The sequence below is a fragment of the Vombatus ursinus genome, unplaced genomic scaffold, assembly GCF_900497805.2.
Source record: "Vombatus ursinus unplaced genomic scaffold, bare-nosed wombat genome assembly UNPS02014821.1, whole genome shotgun sequence".
NCBI classification, from domain to species: domain Eukaryota; kingdom Metazoa; phylum Chordata; class Mammalia; order Diprotodontia; family Vombatidae; genus Vombatus; species Vombatus ursinus.
The window spans coordinates 50,825,897-50,839,943 of record NW_020954599.1 but is presented as its reverse complement, the minus strand read 5'-3'; the positions used below and the strand labels follow the sequence as shown (position 1 = coordinate 50,839,943).

At 42.3% G+C, this 14,047-nt stretch overlaps 1 protein-coding gene across 1 annotated transcript in view; it reads right to left on the bottom strand.

The window, feature by feature from the left end:
• The window catches only part of SH3RF1 (SH3 domain containing ring finger 1), a 208,861-nt gene extending 196,531 nt beyond the window's left edge, over positions 1-12,330 (bottom strand). The window contains exons 1-2 of the mRNA XM_027837607.1: positions 12,088-12,330; positions 9,315-9,789 (exon numbers count right to left, since the gene is read on the bottom strand). Coding sequence (XP_027693408.1) covers positions 9,315-9,698 — 384 coding nt within the window. The 5' untranslated portion in view covers positions 9,699-9,789; positions 12,088-12,330. The remainder of the gene's footprint in view (positions 1-9,314; positions 9,790-12,087) is intronic.
• Between the last annotated feature and the right edge of the window lie 1,717 nt (positions 12,331-14,047).

Here is a 14,047-nt window from a genome sequence, read left to right as displayed (position 1 = left end):
CACCCCACAAAACTCTTTATTTCCTCAGGGTGCAGCTGGATATTGGAGTAGTGGAAGAAAAGTAAAATGGAAGGCAACACTAAACCTCAGAAATAGGAGGGCCTTCACGGCCCATCTTGTCAAACCTATACCAGAAGGAAAATCTCCTCATAATACTTGTGACAAGTAGTTATCCATCCCTAAAAGCTGAAGCTGGGTTTGAAAATTCCAATTCTGCTATTGATTTACTTACTGTATATCCGTGAACAAGATGCTGGCACTCAGGGGCAGCGAGGTGGCGCAGTGGATAGAGCACCGGCCCTGAAGTCAGGAGGACCTGAGTTCAAATCTGACCTCAGACCAAACACTTGACACTTACTAGCTGTGTGACCCTGGGCAAGTCACTTAACCCCAATTGCCTAAAGAAAAAAACAAAACAAAACAAAACAAAAAAAAAGATGCTAGCACTCAGTTCCTTTATCTGTAAAATAAGTGAGTTGAGAAGGGTGTGGCCTATAATCCCTGTTAGAGAGGAGGCTGAGGCAGATGGATCCTTTGAGCCTGGGTCTTATGAGCTACAGTGAACTAGGTCTAGCACCAATATAGTAAGCCCCTGGGAGCTAAGCGCCACTAGACTGCCTAAAGAGAGGTGAACTGGCCCAAGTTGGAAACAGAGCAGATCAGGCCTTCCTTTAAGATCAGCAATGGGGTCAGATCTGTGAGACATAGCATTTCCAGCTTGTGTGAGTGAGACAAGGAGACTCAAACTCCCTTGACCCTCCCCTCCCTCACAAGAATGTGGAATGGACAACAAATCAGGGAATCTTAACCTGAAATGCGTGAACTTTCAAAAAAGAATATTTTGATAATTGTTCTTCAGTATACTATAATCCTATATATTGTATGCATTTAAAAACAGTATTCTAAAAAGTGGGTACTTAGGCTTCCCCAAATTGCCAAAGAGTATCCAGGACAAAAAAAAAGGTTAAAAACCATTGCATTAAACATTTTAAAATAGAACTGATGTCTGAAAGAGTAACTGTGATCATGGCATTGAGAGGATTTTGTGTTCTCAGAAGTGATGCCCCTATATCAACCTGGAAAGGCCTAAAGTGTAGCACTAGGAACAAATAGTATGTCTTTTCCCTGAGGACCGAACTAGCTAAGTCCTGAGACTCATCATCAGAAGGCTGACCCCCACATGAGAAATGTTCTCAGACCCAGCCATTCATTAAACTGCCAAGTGAGTGGAGGAGATGTGTCTACATCAATAGGACCACAGAGAAGTTCATGGAAGAGGCTGCCACACACCATGAACAGTACATTACAAAGTAGAAGTGGTACATAGTCAAGATGCTATCAGTGAAATTTATGACCGAAAAAAATAATAGGATCACATGGCAATTGCTGAAGGAAAATCAGGAGATAGCCAAGTACTCCATTAGTATTTTCACTGATGGGAAAAGAAAGCAAGCAAGTCCCCTTGCATTCTGGATGGACCTCCCCTGGTGAACTTATGGGAGGGAAGAAATGAGAAAGAGTCTACCAGGCTAGTCAGGAATAGATGGGTTGCAATCTATATCAGAGGAGGAGTCTGCGCACAGCAGTAACATCAGAAACATGTATGCAAATATAGCCATCTTAAAGACAGATGTGTGAGTGAACTTTTTTACAGGATGCTTTCAGGTTTGCAAAGCACTTTGATGATCACAACAACCCAATGAGGTAGTAGCTGTCACTATCTCATTTTATTAATGAGGAACCTGAGGCAGATTCAGCAACATGTCCATGCAGCTAGTAAGCATTTGAGGCAGGATTCAAAGTCAGGTTTTCTAGCACTCTGACCACTTTACCCATCTAGCCATCTCCCCATACCCACATGAATCCCAGATCCCAGAAGCAGTCAAGTGTATGCCTATTAAATGGAAATGACTGAACAGAGAAGTCTCTTTTGCAAACTTGAAATTAGACTCACTTCTAAGTTACAAAAGGATAAAAGTAATTCCTTATTACTTGAAGACAGTTGCTAATTAAGCAATAAAAATAATAAAAATCTGTGCTCCCTCATGAATTATTGGACCTCTAGCAGTAAAAAAAAAAGCACTGGGGAAGGGGATTTTTTTTTAAAAAGTATTTTAGGATATTTATTATTTCCTTAGGGTAACAGAAAAATGTTTAAAACTTGACAAATCTTGCCTTTCTGTACTATATTCAATGCAGCTGAAAATTTCATTTTCGAGCCCTCCTACTGCTTACTTTTTTCCCTGTTTCACAACTCAAGTAATTTATTGCCGACTGCTGCTGTCATCCATCTGAAATGGCACCTCCGTTCCCTTCCAGCTTCCACTGAACAGCTCGCTCACACATCTATCTTTAAGATGGCTATATTTACACATACCCATATGCCACCATTCATGAAACAAACCACTGCCTTCCTCTTGTCTTGGCACTGATGGCTACATACATTCCTAAGTTTTAAGGGGGAGTCAGAGGGTGAATGAGAAAGGGGATTTCTCTTTTTAGGTTACTACTCATTTTTTCATGGGCACAGAGTAGGCATTTTTAATTCCATTGCCTTGTGGAATGGAATTGGTAAATGTAATTTAAGAGAAAGGCTAAGGAGCCACAGTAGGCTATAGAGGAAAGGTAGGATTCTAAGAGTTGGGAGCAAAATGCCATCTTCACCTCTGTTCTAACTGCCTAAAGTCCCTCTCCAACTCTCCTCTACCTATCCAAATCCCATCTTTCAAAGGCCAGCTCTTGGTCTCACTTTCTTTTTTTTTCTTTCTTTCTTTGGTGAAGCAATTGGGGTTAAGTGACTTGCCCAGGGTCACACAGCTAGTAAGTGTCAAGTGTCTGAGGCCAAATTTGAACTCAGGTCCTCCTGACTCCAAAGGCTACAGTTCTATCCACTGTGCCACCTAGCTGCCCCTCTTGGTCTCACTTTCTTCATGAAGCCTTAATTGATCATGGCAGTGACTATTTCTTCTTGAAAATCGATCATTTGATCTCACTGAGTCTCAGTGACCTCGTCTACAGAATGGGGATAGTAATATTCATATTTACCTACGTCACAGAGCTGTTGAGAGGAACATGCTTTCTAAGTCCTCAATCACCACAATTTGTGTTATGAATCTCTGTTATTATTGTTGGCTGTAACACTTACTTGGCCTTTAACCATAGGATCATAGATTTAGAGTTGAAAGGGCTCCTGACTGTCATCTGCCCCAGGGTGTGCTGGAGATAGCTCCTCCTGAGAGTCAATTGTTAAATTTTCAATGTGAGCATTTATACCTTGGATATTGGCAAATGCTACAAAAGAATGCTTGATTTATGGTTTTGTTGACTGTCTAGATTTAAGAAAATGATGGAAAAAATGTTAATAATGCAGATTAAACTTAAAAGTATGTCCTGCACATTTTGGAAAGCAGGTTGTTAAACATTTACAATCATATCGCTAATCTAATTCCAAATGGATTAAGTAACCTGCCCAAGGTCACAGAGGTCATAGGGAAAAGAGGGGGGATTCAAATTTAGGTCTGAAATTTAGACTCTAAGTTTAATGCTTTCAAATTTACCATCCCAGTCATATCCTCCTAATACCTCTCCTCTTGTTGTTTTATATACTTTACTACTGAATACTACTGAATTATTCTTTAAATATTAATGGGTAAACTCCTTGAGGGTAAGGACTACATTAGTCACACCCTAACCCCAGCACCAGGCAATTTCTGATCCTTACTAGTTTTTTGTTGTTAAGCAGTCATATCTAACTCCTCATGATCGATTTTTTGCGGGTTTTCTTGCAAAGATACTGGAATGGTTTGCCATTTCCTTTTCCAGCTCATTTTACAGATGAGGAAACCAAAGCAAACAGGGTTAAGTATCTGAGGCCAGATTTGAACTCAAAAAGATGAGTCTTCCTGACTCCAAGCCTAGCAATCAATACTTGTGGAATGAAAGAAGTCAAGGCCAGTTAACTATCATGGTGGGACAGTCAAAAAAGCAGAACTATACTTATTCTACACTGTCTCCAAATTCTTAGGGCAGTTTTAAATTATTAAAGCTCTGACCCATGAAAGCTTACAAATTGCACTAAGACTTTTGGGACAGACCACACAGTCCATGGAGCTGGAGTTGAACCCTAATTCTACATCTTACTATCTGTGAGACTCTTGACTATGTCCTTTAACTTTTCCCAGGACTCAGTTTTCTCAACTATAAAACAAGGTTAGATTAGATCAGTTGTGTGGAGCTCAGATAGAAATGGATCCCTCCCTGCTGGTCCCAGATAGGCGTGAGTCTGACACCTTTCTACCAAGTGATCTCCAAGGTCTCATTTGACCCTGAATCCAATGAACTTGAGCTCCAAAGACACAAGAAGATTAACAGCATAATACTTTCCAATAGTAATGTTAAGATACGGAAAGGCTGGCTGAAAGCAATCAAAGATTCCACAGGCACGTAGTGGTTAAATGACTTACCTAGGGTCACACAGTAAGAAAAACCCTGAGGCAGATTTTGAACCCAGATCTTTCTGACTACAAGGCCAGATGTCTATCTACAATGCCTTCTCCAGGCTTCATCTCAATATGTTCACTGTAGATCATACATGCGTTATCACATTTGATCCACAACTCTATGAGGTACGTGCTATTATTGCCCCCATTTTGCAGATAAGGAAACTGATGCTGACAAAGGTTAAGTGCCTTGACCAGGTTCACACAGCTAATAAATGTCTAAGGTTTTCCTCACTCCAAGATCAACACTCTCTAATGTACCATGTAAGTTCAGAGCTGGAAGGACCCTTAGAGTTCATCAACCTTAGAGCTCATCAAACCTTTTGTTTTGAGGAAACTGAGGAACTTGCCCAAGATCACAGAAATCGACAGAGGCAGGATTAAAACTCATGGCTGATGACTCCAAGGCAGTCTTCTTTCCATTACACAGAAGATGGGGAACAGATTGGATAAGCAAAGATCATCCTTCTCCTTGAGGCCCATGCAGGTGAGGGTCCTCAGCCTAAAACCAAGTCAAGGTAATTCTCTGCCTAAGGGCAAGAATGAAAGCTTCCAAAGCTGACTTAGGCAAGGCAGCCATAACCCTTAGTTAGCCCTCTTCATTCTGTCTCTGGACTGAGCTAGTAAGTCAAATTCTGGAAACAAGATATGCAGAACATATTGGAAATGTTCAGATCTGCTAATACTCTGCCTCAGCTAAGGGCACAAGGAAGCCACATGATCACGAGTCTACTGGTACATAACAGGACATAACTAACAAATTAAAACAACGTTCCATGTGTTATCACTTTCAGCTGTGCCAAAACATGTGGCAAAATGCATGCTGCACAGTACTGTCATTTAAAAATCTCTCACTAACAAGGATAAATGCTCGGCAGTCATTATGGCCACTTTCTCATTGAGTGTGCTTAAGAAAATGTGTGTGTGTGTGTGTGTGTGTGTGTACACTCTCTAGCTTCCGCCCTGGCATGCCAACCTCAGTGCCATCCACAAACTGTGATTTCTTTCTTCCTCAGGAATTTTCTCCTAGACCTACAAGTATGTTTTTTTAAATGCTTAGAAAACATTCATCAAATAGAATGTATTTTTACCACTATTTATTCTGAGTATAAAAGGTACCATTAACAACTAATTAAGAGTTATTTTAAACAGAACAGGCTGTCCTTTTAAGTACTGAAATATTTGGCATCACTCATCAGGAAGAGACCTTAGAAACCATCAAGTCCAACATCTTCATTTTACAGGTGAGGAAACTGAGGCACAGAGAAGCTAAATGACTTTCCCCAGAGTCATATAGTAAGTGTGTAGGAGGGAGGATTTGAATTTGGCTTTTCCTGGTCCAGTGCTCTACCTCCTATGTCACCTTGGGGTAAATTCCACTTCAATATAAACAACATGTTTTTTTCCCATTTTACCCATCTCTACTACAGTAGCGAAGTTATAGTAAGCAGCAAGATAAGTTGGGTTTCTTAAAAAACAATTTTTTTCCATGCAAAGAAATCACAAGTAAATATACTAACAGAACACCTGGGTTTGGAATCAGGAAGACCTTGGGTTCTAATATCACCTCTGACACTAAACAAGTCACTTTAACTGTATGTGCACCAAGTAACTCCATTGAATTTATTTACTAAGTTATATATGGTTCTGAACTGCTCTGCAGGAGGGAATTTTCACACCGGGAGTTCCCTACGTTGATGAAATCACAGATCCCTTTGCTATTCTCTTCCCAGTTAGATTGTAATAAAATAAGAAAACTGTAAAACCTAAGAAAATACTATCAATACTAGCTGGTATTACTGACATAAATACTAACAACTGTTTACATAGCAATGCATACCTGAAATACCTTAGCAGTTCAAAAACACAAGAATTGTGTGGGTGGATTATGTAGGGAGATAACAAGGTAGAGTTGGAAAGAATGCTTCCTTTAGAGTCAAAGGACATGGGTTTGAATACCTGTTCAACCACTTTTCTGCCAGTGTTACCTCAGGCAAGTCTCTTCACCACCCTAAGTCTCCATTTCCTCATCTTCAAAATAAAGGGGTTAGACTAAAGGACCTCTGAGGTCTTTGTGAGCTCTAGATCAATGAAGATAGGTAGCAGATTCCTTCCCTACAAAGAAAACCAAGGCTGTAAATTATTAACTCTAAATCTTAGGGCTGTTCTGTTGAATACTTCAGCCCTCTCCTCCAAATTCTTTTTACCAATGATCAAACGTTCAGAGCATTCCTCCTAACACATAAAGTGATGTGTCAACAACAAAGATACTTTCTATTCATAGCCAGAAGCTATCCTTCTAAATCTAATTAAGAGTGAAACAAAACCTTTCCAAAGAAACAAATCTCCCCTGTCATTAAAGGACGCAGACCTGGGTCAGGTGCCTCAGAAATGATCAATGTGATGACTGGTTCTCCAGTTAAAATATTCATGAGTGAAATTCCCCAAGTCTTGTTTCCTTTGGAATTTTTCTTGAAAGAGTCCAGGAAATAAACAAATGCCAAGAAGAGTGCTGAGGGGACCTGTGTATTTATCTAATCTACAGCACATGGGCTCCAAATACTGAAAAGGATCACCCTCTCTCTCAGAACATTCACTCTCTTGAAGAAATTTTAAAATGTGAACCAAAATAAAAGATCATCAAATGGTCTGCCAGTGATGTGTTCAAAGGATCAGTTTTCTAAACTTGGGCCATCCCCTGGGGGATGGATGTAGAGGCAACCTAGTGTTTGTAGCAGCCACATCATCTGAGCTGCAGTCAAACCAGCTGCTCCTCATCTGCTCTAGGTGAAACCTGTATTATCTAATACCTGCAAGATGAAGAATTCCTGTAGTAAGTCAAAGGAAACTACACAAGAAACTACAAACCACATTATTTTTGGTGGAAGGTTATAATAATAGACATTGGTACTGGTAGGTGGAAAAGCACAGGAGTTCCAGTAGAGAGACCTGGAATCAAGTCTACTCTGATATTTAATACCTATGTAAACTTGGGTCAAAACATTTCATCTCTCTGAGCCTCAGTTGTTTCTTATGTAAAATAGGGATTTAAAAAACTGTACTACTTACCTAACCAGGGCTGTTGGGAGGAAAAGGCCTTATAAACCTTCAAGTGTTAAAGGAAGTGTGAGTTTATAAATGCTTACTAAGAACTTCCTCTACCACACCTGTCACCTGTGAGACACTGGGCAAGTCACTAACCCTCTCTGGTTTTCAGTTTGCTCAACAACAAAATCAGATAGCTGTACTCAAGGAGCTCTAAGATCCCTTAGCTCTAAATCTAAGATCCTATGAACTGTTGAAAAACATTCTAAGCAAGATTAACTACTAATGAAAACTGGATCCATGACAATTTAGCCAATTTCCAAAATAGTTTCCTCCATGACAAATGCAACTATTTACTTGACAACTACTTTCCCTACTTCCCCCCCCCCCCAAAAAAAGCAAGAGAGAAAAAACCACAACACAGTACAGGATATTATATTATCTTATTACAAGATAATATCATTACCTGACTTCTGACCTTACCTAATAAAATAGTTTATTCCTAAGATATATATTTGATTAAACTAGAGTGAGGCTCAGTTAAGCACTACATTCTATCTCAAGTCTATCTTGGTATGTCCAACCCACAGGAACTCCCCCCAAAATTATTTTGTATCAAATTGCATAAGGTTACAAGTCATCTAGTCAAACACTCTCATTCTACAGATAAGAAAACTGAGGCACAAAGAGGGTGGCGTGCCCAAGGTCACACCAGGATCATAAGGCCAAACCTGGATTCAATCTCAGGCACTTTATGCAAGTCTCCCCTACATCCCCTCAGATCATAAGCTCATTAAAGGCAGGAACAATCTTACTTTCATCTTTACATTCCTAGTGGCTAGTACAGTGCTGTATCTGACTCTTCATGATGCCAGTGGCCAGAGCATGCCATAGGGTTTTCTTGGCAAAGATACTTAAGTGATTTGCCATTTCCTTCCTGCAGTGGATTAAAGCAAACAGAGGTTAAATGACATGCCCTGGGTCACACAGCTATTAAGTGTCTAAGACTGAATTTGAATTCAGGTCTTCCTGACTCGAGGTCTGGCACTCCACTGAGTCATCTATTTGCCTCCGCTTGGCACACAGTGGGTGTTTTTAATAAATACCTGTTCACTGGTTGATTTCAAGTGGTGGTGAGCAGTCATATTATGTGTTACACTTAAAATTTTTTTTCCAGCCCCAACTCAGGCCCACACCCAAGCTCTAATAAAGGATCTTGCTAAATGAATGTCATTGCACTCCCACTAAAAAACAAAAACAAACAAAAACAACCCCATGTGATTAGATTGTCCACAATCCAGAATGACATTGTGCTGCCATGGTAACAAAATTGACCTACCTGTGGCTATGGTCTGTTAAGAACTCCTCCTACCAGCAAATACAGTAGCACGCTTTCATAAAGCCGAACACCACCACAACCAGAAGCAAAAAAATGATGCCACTGGGCTGATTTTCTATTCCGGACATATATAATCAGTGTGGGAGAAAATAAATAAACCACAATCACATCTAACCAACATTTTACAAGTCACCACAAGCTGCCATCTTCTAAATTACATTTGAATAATTTGGTAATTTTCCCAAAAAAACTTACTTTAACTGAGAACACATACAGAATATCAAGATATTTTGAAACAGATAATTTATCACCAGTTCCAAAAGCACTTGTTTTCTTAAGTACTGGTAATGAATAAATGGAAGTAAAGAGAGAAATCCAGTCCTCCATGCACTTAATGTGATTCACCAACTAGTTGTTTCTTGGCTACTTACTCGGACTGGGGGGCTCCTGGCCTGCACACGTTGCTGTCCACTTTGGGACCCTTGCGGATCTTTCGAATTACAATTCCCAACAGCACTGCCCTGGGCCCTTAGAGCATTTGTGCAGGTGATCCCGACACTGGTGCCTGATTTCCGAGGTCTCTGCTTGATTCCATCCAACAGCCTAACCAACAGGATGTTACTGGGTAGCTCCTCAACTCCGCAGCCCACTAAAGTCCTGCATTCTGGACATCTCAGTTCATTTCGAGAACCAACAATCCCCAGCAAACAGCGTTTGCAAAACGTGTGCTGGCAAGGCAAGACCTTTGCAGAGGCATCAAGTCGTTCTAAACACACAGGACATTCCAACAGATCCAACAAGGCAGATTCATCCATCTTTATCTAATTTACTGAGAAAAAAGCCTTCATAGTTGTTCACCTCCCTTAAAGTGATTCATGTAACATCCATGCCTGTTCAGATTCTCCTCTGGAATTCGTGGGCAGAGAAAAAAGAAAAATACATAATTAATGTTGTGATCTGGAGAAATAATGTAAAAATGAGTTCATCGATAAGCATCATAGCATAGTAGAAAGAACACTATGATCCAGAGACCTGGGCTTATGTCTTAGCTCTAACAAGTTTACTTTCTTTCACTAATCAAGTGTTTACTTTTTAAGAAATTTAACTGAATAAAAGAAGTTGACTTTAAATTATGGTAAGTCACTATATTATTAGTTTAATTTAAAATTAATAAATCACTTTGTGGTCTTGGGAACCTCATTGACTTTCCTTAGCCTCAGTTTCCTCATCTGCAAAATAAGAGCATCAAATCAGATGATCTCTTAAGTCCCTTTCAACTTGGGCAACATGGATCTACAGAAGAAGGGCCAAGAACCAAAACATTCATAAATATTTTTAATAGAGCCTGCTACACTGGTGAGGCAATCATTTTTAAAATATTTCTACATAATTCAAAAATAATCCCTAAAGCTATTTAGAAGTACACTGTTTTGTAATAGCCATTAAGTGCTTATTACAGAAGGATTTCTGTAATAAATGCAATTTATGAAATGAAATAAAGATAATTTCTTTGACCATCAGAGTGCTATTAACTGCTGTACTTGGCTCAAATGCAAAGCTAAACAGAAGCCAATTCAAAGTTTTCTTTACCTTAAATTACTATTAACATCCAACAAAGCTCCAATTTTCAAACCACTTTAGAGTTTAATAAATTCTGCTGCCTGTGATCACTTGTGGCAAACTGGCTCCAGTATCAGATATGTTTCTTTTTTTAAGTCTGGGGCTGTGATTTCATGAGTAAGGGAACTCCCAAGATGGAACTCCCTCCCCTGATTCAGATCTGCCACTTGTCTGTAACTTTTAGTCTTAGAGGTTTGCCTGGTATACTGAGAAGCTATGTAACTTGCTTTAGGAGCACAGACAGCATGTATCAGAGACTGGACTTGAACCCAGGTCCTAGTGAATCCAACACCAGTAAAACCTTTAGCCAATATGCAACTCTGCAAATCAATTGTTTCTTATCTGGTCAAAAATGAAATTTTGTAATATTTCTTATAAAAAAGAATGCAAAGTCAATACTGTAAAATAAAGGGCCGGAATTTAGCTGATTATAAGAGACCTTCTAACTCTGGATTCTAAGACCAAATTCCAAAGATATCCCTAAAAAGACTGGCTTGAAAGTTTCTAAAATATAAAAGCAGCCGTAATTTACACCAATCTCCACCTCCTGAGCAGTCATTCACAAACTCTCAAGAACACAGATTTTTTTTGTTTGTTTGTCTAAACTGCCTGCCCTAATTCCATTCAAGGCAACAGGCAAAAATAATTGTGAATCTGACAATAGGAAATCTTTGCCTAGAAAGCTGGGGGCAGAATAGGAAATTTGACCACTCAGTAAAAAAGTCATTACCCACTTCCATCCCCTCACTTCCCTCACGCCAAAAAAAGGCAATCTCTACAGATTATTAACTCTGACTCAATATAGGAGAGACATACTATACAGAGGCAACCCACCCATATCTCTGTCTCTCTCTGTTTCTTTCTCTCTCCAGACACAGCCCACAGCAAGGTGTTTGGGGCACAGCGTGGCCACTTCCAAGTGGGAAAGGTCAAGGGCTAACGCAGCCAAGGCAAGGGAATGGGAGAAGTGGGTAAAGAGGAAACTAGTCACGGAATGTGGGTTTTATTAAATAGAATCCACTGTGCTCGCGCCTTTCGGTTGGGGCAGCACACACACACACACACACACACACCACATACACACAACACACACGCACACGCGCGCTACAGAGATCTCTGGAAGTTTTCAAGGACTTAAAAAATAAATGCGTAGCCTTAAGTTGCGAAACTAAGCTCGGGAGTGGGGGGGGGGTTGAGGGGAGATAGGCAAAACAAGAAAAACCTATTAGAAAAAGGGGCGGGAGAAATAAAGAGATACCAGTCCCCACAGAAATAGATTTCTCTGGGTGGTGGAGGGGTCCTGGTTATCGCGTAAAAGCTAGTCAAGCCTGGGGAGGATCCTGTCCCCAAGCCTGGCGTCCGGGCCACAGAAGCCCTGCTGCAAATCCTGGACCTCGGCAATTCCCTCCTGGATCCCCAGGCACCCACAGGGACCCAGCCTGCAAAGCGAGCCGGCTCTCCTGCTTTCCCGGAAAGGAGAGACATCTCCGCCCCGCACCCGGCGAAAGAGAGAGCGAGGCTTGGGAAAGAGCGGGAGAGGGAAAGGGAACGAGGCTGGGAGAGAACAAGAGAGAGGGCACCCACCATCTCCTTCCTGCGTGGCTCCTCCGTGACCAAGAAGGGCTAGAGGAGCCAGGGTCCAGGGGCCCCCTGCTCCCGGTCTGGAGCTGCCTCCTCCTCTTTGTTCGCGGGCACTGCAGCAGCAGCAGACGGAAGGGGGGTGCGACGGCAACAGCAGATGCAGCCGATGCCGCCCCAGCCCCGCTGCCTCTGTGGGTGTGTGTCTGTCTGTCTGTCTCTGACGACGCGGTGGCACAGTGGAGACTCTGCTGCGCCCCCTGCACCCCCCTCCCCACACACACACATACACACGCCCGCGCGCGCGCCACCTCCCACTTTCCCAACCAAGAAGAAGGGAGAGGGGAGGAGGCAGCGGAGAAACAGCAGCAGCCCCAGCCCCGGGGCACCAAGAGCCGGGAGCCCAGCCCCTCCTGGCCGTGAGCACACAGCGCCTCCCCTCGGCGCCCAGCGCGGCCGTGGGGCGGGGGTGCAACTAGCCTACTGCTGCAGCTGCTACTGCTGCCCCTGCTGCCCACCCCTCCAGCAGCGCAGGCTTCTGCCCTTCCGTCTACAGGGAAGAAAATTGGATGGGTCCTGGAGGGTGCAGTTTACCCAACCCGGCTAATCTTAGGATGCATAGGTGATTTCAAAGAGTCTGAACCCTGAACCCAGTTCAGGGCGAGAATTTTAAAGCAGGCTAGTCAAAGAACATTTATTAAGTGCTAACTACGTGCTAAGCGCCAGGGATACAAAGGAAGGCATAAACAGGGGTCCCTGGCCTCAAGAAGTTCACTTTCTAATGAGGACTACATGCAAACAACTATGTACATACAAGATATATACAATGTAATGGGGGCAGTATATACATATATATGTATATATATACATATGTGTGTGTGTGTGTGTATATATATATATGCCAGGTATTGGGGGAGGGGGGAACTGGGAAAGTCTAGAAGGCCTCTGACAACCCTTAGTCAACAAGCATTCATTAAGCTCTTCCTGTGTGCCAGGCACTGGGCTAAGCCCTAAAGAGACAAAGAAAAGCCAAGAGATCTCAAGGAGCTCACACTGTAATGGCAGAAAAACATGCAAAAGACCATGTAGGCACTCAATATTTACAGAATAGACGGAATGTAATCCCATTGGAAAGACATCAGCAGGAGGGACCCAGAAAGGCCTCTTGCAGAAGATGGGATTTGAGACAATAATAATTACGTACAAACAAGATATATACACTGGGAGGTAATCTTAGGGGAAATCACTAGCAGTAGGGAGTGAGAATCAGGGGGTGGCCCGTCGTATAAGATGAGATATGAGCTGAGTATTGAAGGACTCTGACATGCTCCTCAGTCAACAAGTGTGTGCCAGGCTCTGTAACAGGGGATACAAAGAAAAGCAAAGACGTGCAAGATCACATTTTAATATGGGAGACAACATGCAAATCACTACATTTATGCAAGATATATATTGTGTAAATGGGAGGTGATTTCAGAGAGAAGACACTAGGAACGGTGAGGAAGCATCTTTAAACTGAGTCTTGAAGGACTCCAGCGTGTCTGGAGGGCCCGGTTCAGAGACACCGCCACCCCCGCTCCGTGTCTTGGAGTGGTAGGGAGAAGCTCTACGCTAAAGGCTTTAGGGTGAAGATCCCAATATAGATTTGGAAGAAGGCTGTTTGCAGAAGGACTCAGCGATGCAAAGGCAAAAGAATGAAAAAGGCAGAGGTGGAAGCGAGACAAGACAATGCCTTCGGACAGATGGCCAGGAGACCCTGGAATGCCTGGGGACCATCAACGGGACGGACCAGCCCCTCTTCCTGCAGAGCCCAGGAGCTGATCTGCTACGCTCCTAAGTTTGGAGAGTGGGAGGACGCTCGGGAGCCGCCCTAAGGAGCGAGATGGGAGTCTAATTCCAGCCTTGCTGGGCGGTCTTAAACTGTCCGGCCCCCAGGAAACTGGGGGGCGGGGGGAGAGTGACTGCA